Raw genomic sequence first — 23,180 nt, forward strand, 5'->3', positions numbered from 1 at the left:
CCCTTTCATTCTTCTCCCCAAAGGCCACTTTTGAGGGGGGTGGGCATTTTACCAGCTGTCTCTATTCCCAGTCACTTCTCCTTCTCTGCAAACTTCGCCGAAACTGCTCTCCCTAAAGTCACCACTGACATACTTGGGACCACTTCCTCCTTAGCTTCCGTGACATCACACCCTCCTGGCTTTTCTCTTGCTTCTCTGGGCCCTCTTCAGCATCCTTTTCTTTGGCTTGTCCCTTCAATGTTGGTGGAGTCCCTCCAGCTTCCCTCCTTGGCCCGTACTCGTCTATCTTCCAGGGTGATGCCATCCTGTTCATGACATCGTCACCTGAGGGCCACAGCAATGACCCCAACCCTCTGTTTGAGGGCTCCAGTTGGGTGCCCTACAGGCACCCTTCATCCACTGGCCTAACTCTACCACTCGTTCATTCCTCACACTGCTCCTCCTTGGTGTTCATCTCCACTAGAGGCGTTACATCCATCCAGTTGTCTAAGCCGGAAACCTGGCCCTCTGATTTGACCCCATTTCTTGTTGCTACTGCCACCTCTTGGACCTATCTACTTCCTGCTATGGCGGCTCAGGCACCTGCTGTCTGGACGACATGGATGGCAGCGACAGCCTCCATCTGGCCCCCTTGCCTGCTGCTTTGACATCCTCATCTGTTCTCCCCAAGGGAGTCATGATGATTTTTCTAAAAGGAAAATCTGATCATGTTGCTTCTCTATTTAAAACCCCTCAATGGCCTCTGCCCACAGGATAAAATCCACATTCCTTAGTGTGGCTTTCCAATCGGATTCCTCTTCACTCCATGATCGAGCCAGAAAAAGTCATTTTGAATCATGCTATGGTCTGAATGTTGGTCCCCCAACCCCTGCAAATTCTTATGGTGGAACCTAATACCCAGTGTGACAGTGTACAGAGATGGGGCCTTTGGGGAAGTGATGAAGTCATGACAGCTCTGCCCTCATATAAGGGACAAGTGCCCTTATACAAGAGGTTGAAGGGAGCTGCCTTACCCCTTCCACCATGTCAGGACAGTGAGAAAGCACCATCCTTGCAACAGAGAGCAGCCCTCCCCAGACATCAGATCTGCTGATGCCTTGATCTTGGACTCCCCAGCCTCTAGAACTGTGAGCAATAAATTTCTGTTGTTTATAAATTACCCAGTCTAAGATACTTGGTTTTGGCACCTGGAATAGACTAGGACAAATCCCCTGAATCTTGTTAATTCTTGCCTCTAGGCCTTTGTATATGGTTTGCCCTCTGCCTGGATCCTTCCTTGGCCACCTTGCATTCACTTTATTAAACTACCCATCCTTAAGGTTCAACTCAGAGGTCGACTTCCCTGGGAAGCTTCATGGAAAAACCCCCTTCCCACACCCTACCCTCCACCTGGATGAGGGGAAGGTGTCCTGTGCTTAGCCCAGCACTGCAGGGTCCACACTGCATCTGACCTAGGGCAAGGGGGAGGGAGGGCAGGACGTAGCTATGAAAGCTCCAGCAAAGACATGTACGACGCTTTTCTTGCTGGTTTACCCCCAGTATGTGGCCGTGAGCCTGGCCAAGAGTTAGGGCTGAATAGATGCTGGTAGCGTAGATGCATGAACCCATCCTTTCCCTCCACAGCCAAACTCCTGGCAGGAACTCAGGATCGGGAGGCATTAGCTTACGAACAACATGCCTACCACCTAGGATGTAAGAAAGCTCCTGGGAGGAGGCGAGGCTGTGTTTTCCCACTCCTGGTATCAAAAGCTTGTGCTACAAGATGAAAAGTAGATGGGATGGAAGACTGGAGGGAAGGAGTTAACCACATTTATTGATTGATGACTGGGTAAATAGACAAGTCAATAAATCTGGGCCAAGCTGTCCCAGAAAGTTCCCCTGGCTGGGTCTCCCAAGAGGGTCAGAGGTAGTTTTTCCTGGTCTGTACCAGGAAGGAGCCAGTCCTGGGCCAGGGTGCTCAGGACTCCAGCTGGACTGCCGTGGTGGGTGGCATCAGCCTGGGCTACAGATCAGTCACAGGGTCCCACCCCACCATTTCCTGTTGGGCTGGGCCTCGGCACTGTGCCTGCCCTGCCACATGAGGCGGAACGGCCTAGAGGAGAGGACGGTGGGCAAGGGGCATGAGGCCCTGGGCATGCCTGAGGGAGGAGGGCCTGGCACAGCGCTGGGGAGGCTCGAGCAGCAGAGGACCGTGAACATGGCCAGACTGTGAGCCAGTCAGGCCCAGGGAGGAGCTCACAGCTCAGATGATGACGTTCTCCTGGACCTTCTCTCCCAAGTAAAAGCGGCTGAAGAGGAAGGGGCTCAGGTCGATGGTCTGGAAGTGGCCCTCCAGCACCATCTCTGCCACGGCACGCCCCACGCCAGGGGCCTGCTGCAGCCCGTGACCACTGAAGCCCGTAGCAAAGTACATGTTGGCAACCAGCGGGTGGGGGCCCACCACGCCATTCTGGTCAAAGGTGTTGTAGTCATAGTAGCCGGCCCAGGCACTCCGAACCTGCGGGCGCACAGACGCCGGGGTTATCGAGAAGGCTGCAGACGCTCGGTCCTCCTGCTCAGAGGTCAGCACCAAGTACCCTCTACCAGCTGCCGAGAGGTCCTTGGGATGGGATGGGTCCAGCAGATTCCTCAGCAGTTATGAGGTGAAGGGAATGTGGCAGGGGACAGGTCCAAGGGGACCGAGATGCTCCACTGTCATCTGTTCTGTCCAATATCCAAAAGTGAACAGGCAAACCCAGCCCCTGCTAGTTACCTTCAGAGTCTCGAAAGCTGGCACTCTCTGGGCCAAAGAAGGCCACATCTTGTCTTGGAAGAAATCATAGTCCACTTCCAGGTTCCCTGGATCTGGTTCCTCCTCCTGAGGTGAGAAGCAGGGACAAGGCTTATATTGTCTGGAACACAGGGCAGACCCAGACCTCACTGACCCCTTTAACCACTGCCCTGGATAGGTAGGGGATGGGGAGAAATGGTCTCAGTTCAAACGTGGAGGGGCTGCAACATCGACAACACAGCATGCGACCCTCCACAGAAGCCCGATTCTTCCATGACAACTGGTCTGTCTCTTTCCCAGCATCCCTGACCCCACTCGGCTTACCTCAGTGGGGCTAAGGCCACCTAGGTAGTTGTTGCCTAATCCTTCCCGGCGGAAATAGGTTCCACTCATGTCTGTAACCAGTGGAGCCTCCAGGCCTGGTCCCTGGGGGCAGTGCCATACATACACATACCTGTCATGACCAGTGGGGTGAGGAAACTGCAGGAAGAGCATGGCCAACAACCCTCCTCACCCCCAGCGCATACACGCTTAACCACCTTTGTTATCATTTCTTCCCTTCTCTCACCAACCTCCTCGGCCATCCTGAGGGAAGTTACCTCTTCCTCGGCTCCACAGGTAGCCTGGTGCCCTGGAGGGTGCCAGGTGGCCCCTTCCCAATACCAGCCAGCTCTGCGACGTGCCCAGACCAGGCTCCTGCTGCATTGATCACTATGGCACACTCCACAGGCTGGTACTCCAGGCTGTGGTCCATCTTCACCTGTAGGCACCAGAGGGTGGGGAGGGAGGGCCTAGCACCATGAGAGGTACACTCCTTCCTGAGTCTTAGTTTACCCATGCTGGAAAGTGGGTAGAAGACCAAGTTAAGGGGATTCATTACCTTTCCTGTCCCTTTAATTTGGTAAGGGACAGCCTCAGACTAGGAACTTACATGGACTTCATAGATCCTTTTCAAGGTCACCTCTTTCCCACTTGAGGTCTTCATGCGGTTAGATGAAGAGATGAAACCTGCAGGGAAGAAACTAAAAAATAAGATTTGGAGGCTTTGAAGAGGAAGGAAATGGGGATTCCACTGATTTCATAAAGAAAGAAAGCTGTAAGGATGGGAGCTTTCCCACAGACACTAAGCAAACAGAGATCAGGTAACCAGGAGGGACTGCCACATTCTAACAGGACAGGCCTGAGACTGTCAGGCAGATCACAAGTCACAAGGCAGCCCAGTGAGGAGTTCGACTCAGAATGCCGAGGACTGGCCCTGAGGGAAGGGTCCCTTCCCCACTGGCCCTTTCTTAGCTCGAGAGTGAGAAGGTAAGACCCTCTTTGTTCTCCGGGCCTATGCCCTGGTTGCTACAGGAAACGAGCAGTGGGCATGGGGTCGCAGACTCACGTGTCACCTCTCCCTGGCAGAAAAGGACTCCCATGGACTGGACCTTTCGCCGTAGCCCCTGGAGCAGACACCAGGGATCAAACCAACCTTCATTCTCCATCCCTGTGATGAGAACATGAGAATTGACGAAGCGGGACTAGGACCATCCTCTCCTATTGCGTCTTCTGCGCCCTCCCGACTGCTCCCTAGGGCCTGTCGGGCAGAGAAGGTTGTCTTGACCAGCTGGACCGGAGTCAAGCCCTGCTGAGGGACAGAGGGCAGGAAGGAGGCCTTCCTCCTTCAGCTTGGCTGTGGGGTACCGAGACTTCCCACCTGAGGCACCCCTCAATCCCTATCTTCAGGAAAAAAGCTGCCCCCTGTGCAAGCAAGCCTCACCGTAAGATGCCAAAGCCACTCCCTCTGTGTTTATCCAGGGAAATTTGTTCTGAAGCTGCTCAGGAGACATCAGACAGACTTTGGCTCCTTCCTGCCTGCGAGAACATTGGATTGTGTATGTGTTAGGGAAGGTGAGCGTGCAGGAGGCCAAGTATGGACCCCAACTCCACAAGTCAGGGTCCAGCTCACTCACGTCACTTTTCTGTCCCAAACTCCCCAATTTTTCCTCACTGCTGAGTGGGTGAAGACCAAGCCTCCCAGTCAAGGCTCTTCAGCATCTGACCCTCTATCCTTGCCTACACTGTCACCTCCCTTCAGCCAGCGCACTCCTTGTCATCCCTGTTCTGTGTCCTTTCACAACAGGGTGGCCTTGTGCTCTCCATTCCTGCCCAGAGCAGCCTTGCTCTCCCCCTCCTCATACAGTCTTGTCCTTCAGCACAAATCTCTCCTCTGGGACACTGTCCCCCAAAGGCAGCATAAAGTGGGTGCTAAAAGAACACTCTCACAGGCCAGACTGCCCGGTTTGAATGAAATCCCAGGGGCAGCATTCCTGAGTGCCTTGTGCCTGAGTTTCTCCACACATGAAGTAGGGATGTTCTAACGATTCAATGAGTTAATATCTGTAAAGTATTTTGGATGTTACCTGATGTCACTGTGAGACTTGAATGTTTGTTAAATAAATGTAAAAATAAAGCCTCCAGCCCTAGTGTATCACAAAAATGCCCACCCTGGCTGATCACAACAATCACGTAGGGCAGGGGTTGCCAAGTCCGACCTGCGGCCTGTTTTTGTGAATGAGCCATAGTCATTTATACTCGTGTCTGTGGCTGCCTTTGTGCTCCAACAGCAGGGCTGAGTGGCTGCGACAGAAACAGTATGGCCAGCAAAGCCCAGCGGGCCCTTTACAGAAACTGTATGCTGGCTTGACTTAAGGTTCTTGCTTTTAAAAACCCAGATTCCTGGCTCGTGCCCTCGAGATTCTGGTTTATTAGGGCTAGAGATGTGTCCCAGGTGGTTCTTATGATCTGGCAAATTTTGGAACCGCTGCGGCAGCATTCTGTCCTGTGGCACAGCCTCCCCAGGGGTCCGAAGGCCTGTGTCTGTTTTCCCGGCAGACGGGGCTCCTAGAGTAAGGACCAGTTTTATTAATTCCATCTCTCCAGTTCCTAACTTGGTGCAGGAGTCGCTGAATGTGAGGCCTTGAAGCAGCTGAGAGCCGTGCCGGGCACGCACCTCTGCACCTTCACGTTGCTCTCCATGGTTGCAGCGCCCTTTTCCGAAGCTAGCAAGAGATAGCCCAAGGGGTTGAACTGCAGGTCCAGGGGAGGGGCATCGACTACGGCCAGGTACTCCTGCGTGCAAAGAGAAGCCTTCCTCACCCACAGCCCCAAGCCTCAGGGCACCTGCACTGGGAAGAAAAGCCAGGGTCCCCACTCCCAGTTGCCTAAGGCACTCCTGGCTCCCTACATCCCCTTGCCAGCTGGGCTGCTCCCCTCTCTCAGCTAAAGGAGGGGTCATCACCCCAATTCCCCAAATATCATTGCACATACATTGATGTTCCGTAGGAAGTTGGCTGAAAAGAGGGAGAGCTGTATGTTCTCAGGCAATGAGAACTGCTGACGAATGCCGCCGATAGAAAGTGCTGTGGAGGCTTGTAAATACTGTGGAAAGACAAGAAAAGTTGAGACACACCCATACCCTGTCACACATGACTAAGAGTACTGCATTGGAAACTGAGTTAGCCCCTAAAGTTAAAGAGGAGCCCTAAGAGGAGTTGAGGTGCATAAGCCTGTATGCAAGTCAGCCAGTAGCCTGAAGACGGCACTGTTTACAATCCTTATTAGCAGATGTGCAGAGCAGAGAGTCAGTCATCTAAAAACGGCTGGGCACAGTTATACAAAATGGGAATGGTCTCGAAGTCCAAGGGCAGGAGATTAACATCTGATCTACTAATTAGAAAATGAAAAGATATAACCAAAGCACAGTAGCAAGGCTCATGGCTAGCTGACAATGGCAAATAGCAACTAAATGCAAAAATGTCAGAAGTAATGAGACCTAAAAGAAGAAAGTTGAGGCAGCTCTTTGCATTAATTATAGCTTGAATGCATGGCTAGCTGACAATGGCAAATAGCAACTAAATGCAAAAATGTCAGAAGTAATGAGACCTAAAAGAAGAAAGTTGAGGCAGCTCTTTGCATTAATTATAGCTTGAATGCAGGCTCTCTGGGCCAGACCTGTGAGATCTCGAAAGATCCAATGTTGTGAAATCTGCTTTCAAAAGCAAACCCTATTGCCAAGGTTCCTGGTTTGAGCAAAGAAGAACCTGGGACTATTTCTCAACAGGACCAAAGCACAGTCTCTGTCCTTTGGACCCCAGGGATTGAGGTCCTTCCTCTCCTCCCCTTCCCTTGGCCCTGAAGTCCTCAATAAAATATGAGTCATCTTCCTTGCCCTATCCCAAGCCTCACCGTGTGGTCTCGTTCCACCACCAGCACCCGAATGGCCCCTCGTCGCTTCTCCAGTTTCTTCAGCCAATAGGCCACAGACAGGCCAAGCACCCCACCTCCCACGATCACCACATCTGAGTGTTCGGGGGGCAGGTGGCTGGTGTCATAAAGTGGATTCCAGGCCCCTCCAGGCAGGATCGACTGGAACTTCTTCTTAATCTCAGACACTTTTCCATCCCAGTCTGTGGGACACAGTTATAGTCAGAGAGCCATACATGTCCTTCCCACGTTGTGGGGGGCTGGAGGATGGGCACAGGAAAAGGTGGGCTAAATAGACTCTGGAGTTGGCAGTCCCCACTGTCCTCCGTTCTCATGAGGTCACCTTGCACCCAGCAGTGTTGCCATGGCTTTGCTGGATGACCCACATGCCCTCAATCTCCCTTTTCATGCCTCATGCCCAGCACAGCAAGATTCAACTTCCTAAAATTAACATTTCCTACTCTCTCCCTAAGCTAGGTAACTCACATGTTTACCCCCTGCACAGACCTCTCTCTCCCCCGAGCTGCAGACTTATATATTCAACCACATTGTCATCACCACTTGGGTATTCCAAGCCCCTGGACTAAGATAAGAGGTCCTGGCACACTCTGAGCTGCAGTGCCCTGTGAAGCGTGGTACCTCTCAGTGGCGCCTTACCCTTGATATCCATCACCACCAGAGAACATTTATCTCTACCTATAAGCAAGACCTGATGACATTGCCTCCCAAATAACTCCCAAATCTGTCCTCTTTCCTTCCATCTCTGCCACCACCATGCCAGGCCAAGCCACTATAATCTCTCATCTGGATAAATGCAAATGACTCTTCCCACTACTTCCTCTCTTGTCTACCCCATCTCCTGCTAACTTTTCTACATCATAGATAGAATAATCTTACTGAAACAGTAATTTAATCACACATCCTTTTGCTTAAACCCCTTCGATGGCTTCCCATTACTCTAAAGACAAAAGTTTAAAAGCTTTACCATGGCCTGTAAGGTACTGCACAATATAATATGGCTTCTGTTCAACCTTGTCCTCCCCCACACTCCAGCCCCTTCATTCCTGGACTGAACCATATTTCCACTCACCTCAGGAAATTCACACATGTTCTCTCTGCTTTGAAACCCTGTCCACTTCTTTGCCTAGTTAATTCCTTGCTTCCCTTAGATTTCAGCTCAAGTACCACTTTCTCAGGAAAGCCTTTCCTGACCCCCTAGACTAATTCTCATATCACACGATCTCTTGGCTCTGTGAACCCTTTTGCAGCATGGACACATCGCCAGCTTTGAGTGTGTGATGGCTGCACACTGTGACATGCCTTAGGGGAGACTGCATCCACCTCCACCGCGACTCTGCAGCCCAGCACAACAGCTGGCCCGTTCTCGGTGCTCAGGTAAGTATTCTGAGTAACTGAGTCCTTTTGCCATTTCATACCTCACTCTTCAGTAGCACTAGAACCTTTCTTTGATCCGGCTTACCTCACACATCAACACTACATTTCATGTAACCACTCAAATCGTCCCTCTAGACGACTGCTGCTAGATCCTTGCACAAGAACAATACTGTTCTCCTAATCCGTGCTCAGTTCCTCATAGCCTGGAACACACACCTTTCTTGAACCAGTAAACATTATCCTTCAAGGCTGATCTCAGTGCCCACCTGCTCTGTGTACTTCTACCGTTGTCCTAGCTTCCAGTGCAGCGCGCAGGGCATTCTTCTAGCTGAGTTCTACCCAGTCTTGGAACTGGTCTACTGTCCCTTGAAATTTCCTCCGCTAGCCACGCTCCAGGCATCTTCCAGGACATACACTGGACCCTCTCTCTTCTTCACTCTTTCCTGGCCACGGCGCCCTGAACGCGGGCAGGTTAGTGCACATCTGTGCCACCCATAAGTCAGCCTGGCTCCCTGTCGTCCTGGTGGTAAGCTGGGGCACAGAACGACGTGGAATCTGTCATCTGAGAAGGGCCGCCTATGCACTTGCCAACCATAGGACATACTCTAGCTGTCAAGCTCACCCCTCCAGCCGCCCCACTGTCCTGTCAGAGGTCATACGGCTGGAGGTTAGGGACACCCCAGAACCCCGACACGCTCCGCTGCCGCACCTTTGCCCAGCGTGGAGCCTTCTCTGCGTGTGCTGAGCCCCCGGGTCGGGAGGCCCCGGCCCAAGCCGAGCTGCAGCACCCTCCGGAGCATGGCCCTTCTGAGCGCGGGGCCTCTGGGCCACGCCTGGCTCCGCGCCCCGCGGCGCGCGGACGAGCGCCCATTGGCGGCGCCCCGGGCCCCGCCCCCACGCCGTAGGCGCCGCCTCCCCGCGACCTTGGCGCAGCCCCGCCCGGCCGCTCCCGCCCGCCCCTGGCGGGCCCGGCGTCCACGTCGGTCCTGAGCGCCCGCGGGCGGAAGCGGGAGGGAAGCCTGCGGCTCGGAACGGAAGTGCGTCTGAGCCGGTTTCCGGGGCTGCTGGTGTGACGTGTCCCGCGCCTGGCGCAGCAGGAAGCAGCGGCGATCGCGGCCTGAGCTCCCGGCGCCGGCCCAGCTGCTCTCCCGCTGCCGCCATGCTCGACTTCTTCACCATTTTCTCCAAGGGTGGGCTCGTGCTCTGGTGCTTCCAGGGCGTGAGCGACTCATGCACCGGGCCGGTTAACGCGTTGATTCGTTCGGTGCTGCTACAGGTACCGCCCCCGCGGGATCGGAACTCTTCCTCCCTGACCCTGTCCATGGTCCCCTTCGACTGATCATCCTGCGCCTCCCTGCCACCCTCCCTGCCCACCTCACACTGGCCACTCACCCGTAACCCGGACTCCACTTCTTTCTCCCGCCCGCATCAGTCTACTCCGCAACTTTGCGACGCCCCCGACCTCCGGTGTCTGGGACTCTAGCCGGATTCCAGCTCCATTTGGGACTTGCCTCCACTCCTTTCATTCGCCCCCAGCAGCTTGGTTTTCTGTTATTTCGAGGCTGGATGAGATAATGGATGGAAAACGCTTTTGACAAATCTGCTAGTAGACCTGCTTGTTTACATGACTACTTCCCTTCTGGCTCCCATGTGTCTTGCCTTCCCTCTCTCCCCTTTTCTCCTTTCCCCAACTCCTTTTTTTTCTGGTGGAATGCTGGAGAGAAATGCCCCAGCATCCTCTTGTCCTGGGGGCAGGTTTGACTTTGGGGAAAATATCTGGGTCTTTTCCAAAGGTAATCCCCAAGGGGCCTAAGTCTGGGTTTTCTGAGGATAGGCTGAATTCTGAGACATACTCTTTCTCTAGGAGCGGGGAGGTAACAACTCCTTCACCCATGAGGCACTCACACTCAAGTATAAACTGGACAACCAGTTTGAGCTGGTGTTTGTGGTAAGTAGGGGTATTTTAGCAGGACAATGATTACATTCTCAACATTGTCCTGGTTAATCGCACCCAGTGTATATGATGAAGTAACTGAGAAAGCTAGGAAGGTGGGGGGCGGGGGGGGGACGGCGTTAGCAGCAGCTTCTGGGCCCAGGCAGAGAGCTTGGCTGTCTCTCAGGACAGGGAAACCTGCCAGGTGGCTGAGCCTATCTCTGGAAGCCTGGGTTGAGTTGGCTCCCCTCCGTTCTGGGCTGGCATGTAAGCAAATGTGTTGGCTCTGTTTCTTTCCCTAAACAGGTTGGTTTTCAGAAGATCCTAACACTGACCTATGTGGACAAATTGATAGATGACGTGCACCGGCTGTTTCGGGACAAGTACCGCACAGAGATCCAACAACAAAGTGCTTTAAGTCTATTGAATGGCACTTTTGATTTCCAAAATGACTTTATGCGGCTCCTTCGGTGAGAGGCCTCCCTTCTCAAAATAAATTTCCCTTCCTGAACATAGTTCAAGGGTGGTAAATTGTGTGTTCAAAGACACTCCTAATTTGCTGCCCGTTTCTGATTGTCCCCTTGGTGTGAAGGTCCTTTCTCTGGACTTTTGAGTTTTCCTCCTGTGTGGAATAGAAAGATCAACCATTCTCTTTTCTCTTTAGTGAAGCAGAGGAGAGCAGCAAGATCCGCGCTCCCACTACCATGAAGAAATTTGAAGATTCTGATAAGGCCAAGAAACCTGTGAGGTCCATGATTGAGACACGGGGTGAAAAGCCCAAGGAAAAAGCGAAGAACAGCAAAAAAAAAGGGGCCAAGAAGGAAGGTGAGTTTGAGTTCCGGAGACATACTGGGACATGAAAGGTATTAAGGTGGTGCTGAAGATTGAGGTGGTCCTTCCTTTTGTCGTTGCTTGCCCCTTCCTCATTCACATGCTTCCCACCCTCACTGTCATCCCCAGGCCTTGTGATCCCAAGATGTTTGCTCTTAAAGATTTATAAGACTTTTAGCCATTGTGTAGTTGGTTGGGATTTGGTCTTTTTTCTCCAGTGAGGTTTCTTCTAACAGGTTCTGATGGCTCTTTGGCTACCAGCAAAGCAGTCCCTGCAGAAAAATCAGGTCTCCCAGCAGGGCCTGAGAATGGAGTAGAACTTTCTAAAGAGGAACTGATACGCAGGAAGCGAGAAGAGTTCATTCAGAAGCATGGGAGGGGTGCGGAGAAGTCCAGGTGAACTGTCTTTCTCCAGTACTCTCAAAATACTGTTATCTAGCCACGCTGGGGGCAAGGGAGCTCGTTTCAGGCTCACAATTCCTTTCCTACTTCCCCATAACCCTTTGTACCATGATGCATTGCAGCAAGTCCACGAAGTCAGATACTCCAAAGGAGAAGGGCAAAAAAGCACCCCGGGTGTGGGAACTGGGTGGCTGTGCTAACAAGGAAGTCCTGGATTACAGTACTCCGACCACCAATGGAACCCCTGAGGCTGCCTTGTCTGAGGATATCAACTTGGTAAGAGGCAACTGAGGCCAGAGTGAAGGTCACCTTTAGTAAGAAATTAGGGAGGAAGTAGAGACTAAGAGGGTGATACCTGGATTTCCTTGAGGGGTTTTATATTTGGAGCTTCCCCAAGTCAGAGAGACAGAGCAATGTGGACAGGGTAAATCCTGGGCTTTTTCCTCATTCAGAGGCCTTAGTATTCCTGACCTCATCTCCTTCCTTTCCCCATATCCTCCAGATTCGAGGGACTGGGCCCCGGGGGCAGCTTCAGGATCTGGACTGCAGCAGCTCAGATGATGAAGGGGCTGCTCCAAATTCTACCAAACCTAGGTAGGGGGATTTCAGGTGGGGGGTGGTATGTATGGCTACAGAATTTGTTAATATAGAACGCCTGCCTACTGGCTTTCTATGTTATTTGTGATGTTCTTGCCTGCAGTGCTACCAGGGGGACGCTGGGTGGCATGTTTGGGATGCTGAAGGGCCTTGTGGGGTCCAAGAGCTTGAGTCGTGAAGACATGGAATCTGTGCTGGACAAGATGCGTGATCATCTCATCGGTAAGTTCTGAGGACCGGGCTGACTCATGTTCTTGGGGGTTGGTATAGTTCAGAGCGGAACACCTAGAATTTCTCAGCTGTACTATAAATGTTGGTCACTGTTGACAGGGAACTCACATACCTGTCCCCCTCTCCTCAGCTAAGAACGTGGCTGCAGACATTGCCATCCAGCTCTGTGACTCTGTTGCCAACAAGTTGGAAGGGAAGGTGATGGGGACATTCAGCAGTGAGTATCTCCCTTGAGTCAGAAAGTGTTTACGCATACCAACAGGCTAAGCACATAGATCTCTATTCTTACTAGGTAGGTGACTCTTGGCAAATTCCTTAACCTCTAAATCTCTACTGTATAACCTAGACTTTTAAGAGTTATTGCAAAGATTAACTTAGTAACCGTTTAGTGCTTATGCTTTGGATTCCTGGGACAAGGTCCTAGTATTGTCCTGGTGTCCTTAGCTCAGAAAGGTGTTAGGCATTTCCGAATGCATTCCTGGTATTCCGTGGCTGCAACCCCTCTGCCTCCCCTTTCAGCGGTGACTTCCACAGTAAAGCAAGCTCTGCAAGAGTCCCTGGTGCAGATTCTGCAGCCACAGCGTCGTGTGGACATGCTCCGGGATATCATGGATGCCCAGCGTCGCCAGCGCCCTTACGTTGTCACCTTCTGTGGTGTCAATGGAGTGGGGAAGTCCACTAATCTTGCCAAGGTCGGTGCAGTGCCCCATCCTGCCACTGATGCTTCTTTTCTCTCCAAGTCTAATACTTAGGACCTTGGTTCTAGGTGACAGTTTTCTTACCTCTTTTGCACAGATTTCCTTCTGGCTGTTAGAGAATGGCTTCAGTGTCCTCATTGCTGCCTGTGACACATTTCGTGCCGGGGCAGTGGAGCAGCTGCGTACACACACCAGACGTTTGAGTGCCCTACACCCCCCAGAGAACCATGGTGGCCGTACTATGGTGCAGCTGTTCGAGAAGGGATACGGCAAGGATGCTGCTGGCATTGCCATGGAAGCCATTGCCTTTGGTACAGTGCATGGGGAAGTGTAACGGCTTGCTGGGGCCCCTTTTCCTTTTTGGGTTCCCTGGGAACTTGCATAGGATCAGCTTACCCTACTACAAATGTGATGTTCGATACCAGGAAGAAGTCAGGATTCACTACTTGCCACACTCTGCTTTTGGGTAATATTAATGAGTAGTTGCATGTAAAGCTAATATATCTTACTCAAAGCAACCTGAATTTGGTCACTTTTATCCTATTGTTATCTTTTTCCCACGTTTGGTGATGGCCAAGCATAGAATAAGTTTTTTCTCATATTGCCTTTTAACCAAATCAGAGCCCAAGAAAGTAAATAGGTTTTTAATACAGCGAGGCTAGGACTTTTTGAGAGGACGCTGGATTTGAGCAAGAGTGACAGTCTAGTTATGTTGAATTGACAGTTTTTTCTCTCTCTAGCACGTAACCAAGGCTTTGATGTGGTGCTGGTGGACACGGCAGGCCGCATGCAAGACAATGCCCCCCTGATGACTGCCCTGGCCAAACTCATCACTGTCAATACACCCGACTTGGTGCTGTTTGTGGGAGAGGCCTTAGTAGGCAATGAAGCTGTGGACCAGCTGGTGAGGGCTAGGGCCCGCTTACCTTTGCAGCCTAAGCTTTGCCAGTTAGATGGTTCTTATGTTGCCTTTTCTTTCCAGGTCAAGTTCAATAGAGCCTTGGCTGACCATTCTATGGCTCAAACACCTCGGCTCATTGATGGCATTGTCCTTACCAAATTTGATACCATTGATGACAAGGTAAATCAAGGTTGATGACACAAGACTGTGAGACTGGAGGGTGGAATGGGCATTTGTCACAAGGGAGCAGAAGGTATAAGGACACCTTGGCTCCAAAGCTTCCTGTTGCTGAGGGAATGAGTGAAAAGTGGGCTTGAGTAGACTGACTATCCCCCTTCTCCACTTCAGGTGGGAGCTGCTATTTCTATGACGTATATTACGAGCAAACCCATCGTCTTTGTGGGCACTGGCCAGACCTACTGTGACCTACGCAGTCTCAATGCCAAGGCCGTGGTGGCTGCCCTCATGAAGGCTTAATGTGGCTCTTGCCCAATACCAAATCGCCGCTTTCACCCACAAGCCGCTATTCCTGTATCAAGAATGTGCTTTCGAGTATGTGAGCAACTCGTCTTCAGTGTAGTACAAAGGCAGAGTGAGGGGACTGCGGCTCCTTTAACCCCAGTCCGCGTTCAGCCTAGCCTCGACCTGCAGGGGGGCCTAATCATGTTACAATCATTGCCCCCCCCACCCCGCTCCCCATGGGCCTCCCCCTTCCTACACAGGCACCCCCTTCACTCTGCCGACAAACTCAGTCTCATTACAGCTTTGACCAGTAGTCGGGAGACCCAGCACCAGCTTTGCTCGCTAGTGTGGTCACGGAGCTGTCTGAGCCTAATGTGCATTTTGAAGTCCCAGCTCCATTAGGTTCCGAGACTCTTCCAGTTCCAGACCCAGCTCTGGGTCTTGAATGGCACCTCTAAGATATACAAGCTCGCAGGTCCCCAGAGGCAGGATGACACCCACCTCACTGTGGCAGTGTGTGGCCTGTTGTTAATTGCTGCTAACTCTAATTCTGACGATGACCCCTACCCCATTGTTTCCCCAAAGTATCAGCCAGGCCAGAGTGATCTGTTACAAATGACAAAAGATGAGTCCCTGCTTCCCTCAGAAATAAGGGAGCTGAGCTGCAGTGTTGCAGTGGGCTTTTGAGCCTTCCAACTCTTCCCCACTCCCAGATCCGGATCCAAGCTTTGCATGTTCCCCTTCTTGGGAGAAAACCAACTGTCAGAAGGGTATGTGTTGCCCCTCCCCCTTCCACTTCCTGAGTGGTCCTGGCTCTTCCTCAGCCTTCTCCTCTACAGTGCCTGTAGACAAGAGCTACACTGAAGAATACAAACTTCTCATTAAGACTTGTCCTGTAGCTTGGCATTACAGATATGCTATTAGTGCAATAAGGTGAAGGCTGTCTGCCCAGAGAAATACATAATTTATATAAGAAAATAAATTTCATAAATAAATTGCCTCTTAGCTCTTGGAGTTCTTTTATATAGGATTCAAAACTAAAATCCCACATCACACTAACCACAGTTCTTAGAGGAGTGGGGAACCTGTGGCGTTTTGACTGGATCCAAATTTTACAGAACAAATCCTTTTGTTAAAAGGGGCGCAGCAAAGGTGACAGAGCAATCCTGCAATCAGAAGGCTGCAGGTTCGCCACCCCTACACGGGGAGAAGGGCAACGAGGCAGGCACTGATACTGCTGAGGGGTGGGGCAGTGACCGTTCCCAGAGTGAGAGCGTCCCCCTCCAAGGTGAAAGAACAGAACCTTAGATTTAAAATTTGAGTTATAAAAATCAGGCTCATGATACAAGTCACGTTTTCTACAGTGACGCTAAAAGTAGAGCCAGGGCTCTGGCATGTAAATGAACAGGCTTTTAATACAGCTCAGTTATGTAAAATACTGTACACTGTAAAAGATCTAGAAAACTAGAGCTTCAACTCATGTTTTAAAAAAGCCATTACGCTTAATTGAAAAACCAAGTATAGAGTACAAAAGTGCAACAGCAGCCATGGTGATTCCATGTGTCTGTGTCCCCAAGTCCATGCAGAGCTGCAGCCACACTCAGTGGAGGTGTCACACTGGTCTGCTGTGTGGACACAAGCATGTCCAGCCTGGGGAGCGAGGGGGGCTGCATTCAGGTCCTGTTGTCACTTGGGTATTCTTGAACTGGAACAGGCAGAACATCAAGAACCAGCTGGCATGAAGGATTCAGCTGGAACACATCCCCCTACTCTATCCCCAGCCTTCAACCTCTGCGTATTGGTACTTCTAGGGAGCTGTTGCGTTCTTGTAAGTTTACTTGTTAAACACTGTCCACGGTAGGGCCTTTACAGCTCGGTCTAATGGTGGTGATTTCTGTAGCTCACTCATGTACTACAGCCTGTGGAGAGAAAGAGAAGGTAGAGAATGAAATGAAGTTTCACAGAACAGGTTTATGCATCTAAAACTGCAGATAATTTAAGTCAATCCTAACCTTTCAGAAAGGAAGACATAAGAAAGTCTAAGAATCTTATAAGAGACTTGATAGGAAAAGACAATCCTTAACAGGTAAGAGAGAAGAGTCATTCTCCCTAGTCTTAACTAAGTCCTAGGAAAGCTTTCTGCTGACAGATTGATACAGAGAATAGGAAACAGTATACCTCTTATTTCACTGTGCGCTGCAGACGAGCCATTTAGCTGACCTTCTCTCACCATCCCTGCTAAATACAGAGGACATCAGCGTCAGACATTAGACAGAAAAGCTGAAACTATCAACAGCAAAAAAAACCAGCCAACTACAGAGAGACGAGGGCATATGGTATGACTGGAAAGGATGGCGTTTAGAAATGAAACACATTATAGAGAAGAAAAGGAGGTGGGAAGAACAAACTAGAGTAGTTTTGAGACTTGTGTTAACAACGGGGAAGCAGTAAAAGGTCCTCAGTGCACTAAGACTGCTCGTAAGCAAAACATTACACATAGAAGCAAAGTCCTTCTATAGAAGAGTAAGTTGAGGTAAAAAAAAATTCAATCTAAGGATGGGGAGCAACGTGAGTGAGCAAATTCAAGCAAAATGAAAATTAGCAGATACTCCCACAGTATAAAATGGCTATATCTGTGCCATCCAATATGGTACCACTAGGTTTATATGGCTACTTGGTTCCAAATTACAGTAAAAATTGCATTCCTCAGTCACACTCGCCTCATTTCAAGTGCTTAATAGCCAGTGTGGCTTGTGTATACAGACTGGACAGTGCAGAGTATAAAATATGCTTATGGTTGCAAGAAATTCTACTGGACAACACTGGGATAGATAATAGTATAAGAAAGTATAAAACTAAACACAGAAGAAACTAATCATCAGAAATATGGTCAATTAGAGTATAAACAGACACGGCACTCAAACATACAAACCGGCATTCCCTTCTCGGAATACAATTTGGCAATCACCCACTAAAATATGCACACCCTTGCAACATTACTTACAATACAGAAAACCGGAAATAAAAAAAATCAAATTGCCTAACATAAGGGAATAATTAGGTAAACTGTAACATCCACAAAGGACTATAACATCAGTCAATTAAAAATAGTGTTTATAGACTATATAGCAATGTGGGAAAATGTATGAGGTACTACTGAATTTAAAACATACTAAAACTATGTACACTTTGTTTATAACTATGAAAAAAATGCATAGAGAAAACTGTTAATCAGAAATATACCAAAATAACTGTGTGTGGTAACAAATTATAAGAATTATTTTTCTTTTCCCCATTACTTGATTTTTCTGAAACACATGTATTAGATGCTACAAAATCGTTTGAAGACAATTTTCACTATGCAAAAGTGAGTACACAGCACAGTGCCATATAACAAATGCACATAACAAATGCTCAGTGTCAAAAAACAAAACAGCAAAACACCTGAAACCTCTCACCAGTCTCTATCTACAGAGACTCAAAACATAACCAAGGATGGAGGATAAGCTTGACTCATCCATCCCAAAATAAAGTTTTAACCTAAAACTGCTCTGTAGGATTTCAAACTACAAACTTAGCTGACCATTCTAAAAAGCCCCTGTCCATACTGAAAGTCCTTGATTTTTAAAAATACACAATACCTTAATGACATAACATTGGGGAAAGCCACTCTGGGTAGGTAACCTACGTAGCTAATAACAGAATTTGTGCCATTCCACAACATTTCTGATGTTTTCTGTTAAGAAGACATTCAGTGCAATAGAAATAGTTGCCCAGTGGGATTTTTTTTTTTTTTTTTTTGAGACAGAGTCTCACTCTGTCACCCAGGCTAGAAGGCTAGAGTGCAGTGGCGTCATCATAGCTCACAGCAACCTCAAACTCCTGGGCTCAAATGATCCTCCTGCCTCAGCCTCCTGGGTAGTTGGGACTATTGGCATTAGCCACTACACCTCGGTAATTTTTTCTGTTTTTAGTAGAGATGGAGTCTCGCTCTTGCTCAGGCTGGTCTCACATTCCTGGCCTCAAACAATCCTCCCACCTCGGCCTCCCAGAGTGCTAAGATTACAGGTGTGAGCCACTGTGCCCAGCCCAGAGAGATTTTGTTGTTTTAAATTTTACTATCTTTCCTGGGTAGAAGATCTCAAAATATAGATCAAATGAAGTATGTGGGGCTTGGGTGTGTATCTCTTGTTAATGAAAACAGAACACATGGGATAGAAAAGCCTACTCAAAGTCTCGAGTGTGGGCAAAGAATAGCAGAAGAGTCTGGAACACTACAGGACACCAGAAAAACATCCCCAAGGAATAGCAAATAGTTTTCACAAAAGAGACAAACCAAAAGGTTTGTTTTTCTAAGGGTTTTCTAAACCTTCTGGAGAAAGGGCAGGCAGAGTTTGCAGTGTTCACATGCTGATGGTTTTTTAAAGTCTTGTTTTGTCAACGCATAGCCATAGAAGAGCTTGTGAAATTTTTCATTACAGGAAAATTCCACCTGAAGCCATCTGATTCAAAAAAGAAATCTAGGAATTATTAGATTTATGAACACTTCTGTATATTAAATTACCCGTACTTTAATAGGCCCCCAAAGATGCAATCAGATTGTCAATGAAAATATTATTATATAACTTTTCTGGAACATAGAATGTATGTACAATAGCAAAGTGTCTCTGGAACTAGATGGGTAAGTCAGAATGTCCATACCCTGGAGCCTGGCTTTACTCGGTGTGAGGTTTTAAAAAGCATCCTTCAGTATAGCTGACACCAAAACTCTTTGCATTTTGTAGGGTTACTGGGAATTTGCCTACAGCAATAAACCAAGACTTCAGTAACTATTTTGCTTTTTATTGTTAGAATGTGGAGGTAAAATATCAAGTGAGTGGTACCCCAACCTCTGACTTTACCACCACCACAACAGTTCCCAAATAGCATTTGTAAAGTTTGTCTTCTGTTTATAAAAATAATGCATAATCATTGTAGAAAATGCTCACATAGAAACAAAAAAACCCAACACTTTAAATCCTACTGCCTAAAGATAACCAGTTATTTTAGTAATCATTCCAGATATTTTTTTCCCTTCACTCCTATGTCTGACATCCTTTTAAAGTTATTTTATATTAGTTTATTTAGCATTTCAACTTTCACTCCTCAATAGATTTTATATATTTCTCATACGCTTCTTCATTCATTAGTTTATCTAGTTCTGAAGAGTTACTCAGTGTCTAGAGCAACAAAAGCATGATGAATGAAAAAAAAAAAGATATAATTAAAAATATAAAAGAAATTTTAAAAAGTTAAAAAAAAAAAGTTGCTCAGTGTCCTCTTGATCAGCCAACCATCTTCATAATAAGATTTGTCGACAAGTCCTGGATTTTCTGCAAGAACTTCATTAATTTTAGTTACTTCTCCTGATAAAGGAGAACAGAGTTCACAAGCGGCTTTCACACTTTTCAAAGCACTGACCACATCTTGTTTAATTTTGTCCTAACTTCAGGCAGACTACAGTAAATATCTCCCAAAACAAACCTGCAAAATTCCCACCGTTCCGGTACCATTTTCTGTTATATTCTGGTTTCTCTGTGCGTTTACCCAGTGAGAGCAGAGCAGGTCCTGTGCAGCATCTGGACGGTGCCTGCCCTCTGTGGGCAGAGCTGTGGCGGGCGGGGTGAGGTACAGGCCATGGCTCACATGGTCTGAGCCACTAGAGGTGCCACGTTTGCAGGTGTCTGACATCCTTCTGTGGCAGTGAAAACATTTTCCCTTTTATGGCTTCATTTTATTGCATCAGTTTAATAAATAGTTTATCTACAGAATCCTCTACTGATCGGGACATCTTAGGTTCCTTCCAATTTTTTGCCATTATATATACAAAAGAGATTACATCCTCACACACGCATCTTTGTACAACTCTTGTGATTGTGCAATCACCCAATCATCTCCTTAGGAGAAATTTCTTCTAAGATAAATTGTATTGATGGGATTTCTAGGTCAAAGGCTTTTAAATTTTTGACACATACTCTAAATTTATTTTCATAAAAGCTGTACTAATTTTACCTTCCCACCGATACTGCATGAATAAATTTCTTTCATCACAGCCTTAGCCAAAACTGAGTGATCATTTTGAAATCTAAATTCTAACTGCACTTCATTGATAACTACTGAGGCTGAACACCTTTACATATATTTTCTTCATTCTTCCCACTTCTACACTTAACTACTGTAATATGCCTTTTTTTTTTTTGAGACAGAGTCTTGCTTTGTTGCCCGGGCTAGAGTGAGTGCCGTGGCGTCAGCCTAGCTCACGGCAACCTCAAACTCCTGGGCTTAAGCGATCCTACCGCCTCAGCCTCCCGAGTAGCTGGGACTACAGGCATGCGCCACCATGCCCAGCTAATTTTTTCTATATATATTTTAGTTGTCCAGATAATTTCTTTCTATTTTTAGTAGAGACGGGGTCTTGCTCTTGCTCAGGCTGGTTGTAATATGCCTTTTGTCCATTTTCCTACTATCCAAATGGCATTTTAGTCTAACCTGAAGACTGTGACCTTCTCCACAATTTGGTCTGTTATTACATTCCCCTTCTTGGCAATGATTTTACCCACCACAAATACACAAAAGGCTCAAGAGCTATTGCTCTCTGATCTCCCTCAGTCTCAAAAACGCATCTTACCAGATCTACCCCTTGTGGAGATCTCACATGTCAGTCGCTTAAAATATTCTGGAAGATCAGCATAGTCATTTCCATAGGAGATGACCTTAATCCCCTTGTCCAGCATGTTTTCTCGAAGCTTCTTGAACTCATCTACATCTCCTCTCCGAACCAGCATGAAATGTTCTAAGTCGGATTTGTGCTTGACGGCCTCCAGGAAGAGGGCCTGGAAAGTGGTGTCGTCCACAGTCCAGCCACAGCCCAGGAAAAGAAATGACTTGTTTTCGTAGAGTTTTTGAATCTCTCTCTTGAAGGAACAGAAACATATTAATGACATAGTGAAGACACACACAAAGCAGGTCTGAAACAAAGTCAACAGGTTCATAACATTTAGCAGTGTGTGATGACCAATGAACCAAGATTTAAGAGGGTTGATACGGCCCATGAGAGAGGCTGACCTGCTTATTACAATAACGTGATGATTGTGGTAAAATTTTACCCTTACTTATTCTTCTGTAGGCTCCCTAATCAGGGTTTCGCAGGGTTGGCACTGATCTACTGGTTTTATGGTTTATTTTCTAGATTTTTGTGCCCAGAGGCCACTGGGCAATGAGTAGGTCTCTTCAACGTATCTTACTCTTTCCATTTTCTGGACCACATTTGCCTTTTTCTGCCTTAAGAACTGAACTATGGATCACCAGAGAAGGTAATTCCATCACCAGATTTGCTCAAAGGAAGTCTGATACTTAGAACATCAATATGTATGTATGTGTGTACATATGTCGTGTGTATGTGCAAGTATGTATATACACACACATAAAAACATTAGAAATATTTTGTGCAGGGGATCACTCAGTATTAGTGATGGACGCAGTTACAGCAGATGTCAGGGAGAGAATAGGTGAAAAAAAGTGCCTTATACTTCAGAAAACATCGTATTTTCTTGGTCCTTCTTGTGCCACATCATATAAAGACGCCACCATTCTATGTGACCCAGTCCTGAGAACAGCCAGCACATACAATCTCAGAGCTGGGGGCCAGTGAATTTCCCCACATACCGCTGGCCAGGGAGTGCTTCTGGTTTGAGCATGTATGTGTAAATAAGTCTAAACCTTGCATCATAAAGGATCAATAAGCTTTTTCACAAGGAAGAAGAAAACCTCCATTTTATCACCCTAGCCAAATTTTTTTCGTTTTTTTTCTGTAAGTGTTAATTCAATACGCGCCCATTGCCACTTACACAAAATCTCTTTAGAATGTATGCCCTATTAGTGGTTGGTCTGTAAAATAATGTAAATTATTTTTGGCACAGAGAGGGTTACTAATAAGCCAAATGATGAAGAAGGGCACTCTGTGTGTGTGAAGATGATGCCAAGGACGGTGCGCCATTTGCTGGCTGTCAATCAAGTGCACATAAGGACCCTAGGGTTTGATACCTTAAGAGAAGTTCTGCATTTCCTAAGACGGCATGCACACCCACAAGCTAAGAAGCACAGAAAGAATGTCTGACCTTCCTATTTCTGATTAATGAAAAGAAAATGTTCCCCCTTTAAGACCTATGGCATGTTTGGAGAGGCTTCCCAGGAAGGAGTTCCTGAGGCAGCAAGATCAGCAGCACTCACCATAACTTCGGTGTTCCTGAGCACGTTCTGATATCCCGCTGGATGAAGGACAATGCCACTAGGGTTGGTGTAGACCCCATGGATGTGCAACACACTCAACTTCCTCTTCTCCTGAGCCCACTCTAGGACCTGCACAATACACACATAGCCCAGCCAGGTTGGCAGGGCCAGGCACCTGCTTAAAGGTCACAGTGGGCAAGAGGCTGCTTTGAGGACTGACTTCTGACCTAACTCCCAGCTTCATGGTATCACAGGACAAGAATGCAAAACCTGATGTGGTCTGAGTTTCCATTTCAAGAATGATGGCGGCAAGCCTGGTGATTTCTCTTTGAAAGTAACAATCAAAAATTAGAATTTGTCCTCATCTGCAGAAACAATAGGGGCCCTTTGCACTGGTGACATAGGTGAGAGCTATGGAAAACTGTCCCAAGAAATCAAGCCTCC

At 48.0% G+C, this 23,180-nt stretch overlaps 3 protein-coding genes across 10 annotated transcripts in view; 1 reads left to right on the plus strand and 2 right to left on the minus strand.

The window, feature by feature from the left end:
- Positions 1 to 1,757: 1,757 nt before the first annotated feature.
- On the minus strand, positions 1,758 to 9,227 carry FOXRED1 (FAD dependent oxidoreductase domain containing 1). 7 transcript variants are annotated; one of them, XM_069470701.1, is made up of 11 exons: positions 9,129 to 9,227; positions 7,001 to 7,221; positions 6,083 to 6,193; positions 5,766 to 5,884; positions 4,533 to 4,627; positions 4,158 to 4,259; positions 3,702 to 3,778; positions 3,370 to 3,530; positions 3,095 to 3,224; positions 2,777 to 2,857; positions 1,758 to 2,497 (listed from the first exon to the last, which is right to left on the minus strand). In XM_069470701.1, exons 1-11 carry the CDS (start codon positions 9,211 to 9,213, stop codon positions 2,243 to 2,245), a joined length of 1,437 nt encoding a protein of 478 aa, XP_069326802.1. In that variant the 5' UTR covers positions 9,214 to 9,227; the 3' UTR covers positions 1,758 to 2,242. The 7 variants fall into 7 exon arrangements, with proteins under 7 accessions (XP_069326802.1, XP_069326797.1, XP_069326803.1 ...); XM_069470696.1 differs by having other exon boundaries at positions 2,753 to 2,857; positions 5,766 to 5,925; positions 6,079 to 6,193; XM_069470700.1 differs by having other exon boundaries at positions 1,760 to 2,497; positions 2,753 to 2,857; positions 5,766 to 5,881.
- A 216-nt stretch (positions 9,228 to 9,443) lies between these two features.
- SRPRA (SRP receptor subunit alpha) lies at positions 9,444 to 15,320 on the plus strand. 2 transcript variants are annotated; one of them, XM_069470703.1, is made up of 14 exons: positions 9,444 to 9,689; positions 10,278 to 10,361; positions 10,653 to 10,816; positions 11,011 to 11,171; positions 11,414 to 11,573; positions 11,702 to 11,855; positions 12,082 to 12,173; positions 12,280 to 12,398; positions 12,538 to 12,624; positions 12,927 to 13,099; positions 13,203 to 13,416; positions 13,846 to 14,009; positions 14,088 to 14,186; positions 14,355 to 15,320. In XM_069470703.1, exons 1-14 carry the CDS (start codon positions 9,573 to 9,575, stop codon positions 14,481 to 14,483), a joined length of 1,917 nt encoding a protein of 638 aa, XP_069326804.1. In that variant the 5' UTR covers positions 9,444 to 9,572; the 3' UTR covers positions 14,484 to 15,320. The 2 variants fall into 2 exon arrangements, with proteins under 2 accessions (XP_069326804.1, XP_069326805.1); XM_069470704.1 differs by lacking the exon at positions 10,278 to 10,361.
- A 544-nt stretch (positions 15,321 to 15,864) lies between these two features.
- Positions 15,865 to 23,180, minus strand: part of FAM118B (family with sequence similarity 118 member B) — a 44,974-nt gene continuing 37,658 nt past the window's right edge. The window contains exons 5-8 of the mRNA XM_069468652.1: positions 22,737 to 22,865; positions 21,136 to 21,421; positions 16,647 to 16,706; positions 15,865 to 16,387 (exon numbers count right to left, since the gene is read on the minus strand). Of these exons, the coding sequence (XP_069324753.1) occupies positions 16,374 to 16,387; positions 16,647 to 16,706; positions 21,136 to 21,421; positions 22,737 to 22,865 (489 nt within the window). The 3' untranslated portion in view covers positions 15,865 to 16,373. The remainder of the gene's footprint in view (positions 16,388 to 16,646; positions 16,707 to 21,135; positions 21,422 to 22,736; positions 22,866 to 23,180) is intronic.

The sequence above is a fragment of the Eulemur rufifrons genome, chromosome 6 (genome assembly GCF_041146395.1).
Source record: "Eulemur rufifrons isolate Redbay chromosome 6, OSU_ERuf_1, whole genome shotgun sequence".
Classification (NCBI taxonomy): domain Eukaryota; kingdom Metazoa; phylum Chordata; class Mammalia; order Primates; family Lemuridae; genus Eulemur; species Eulemur rufifrons.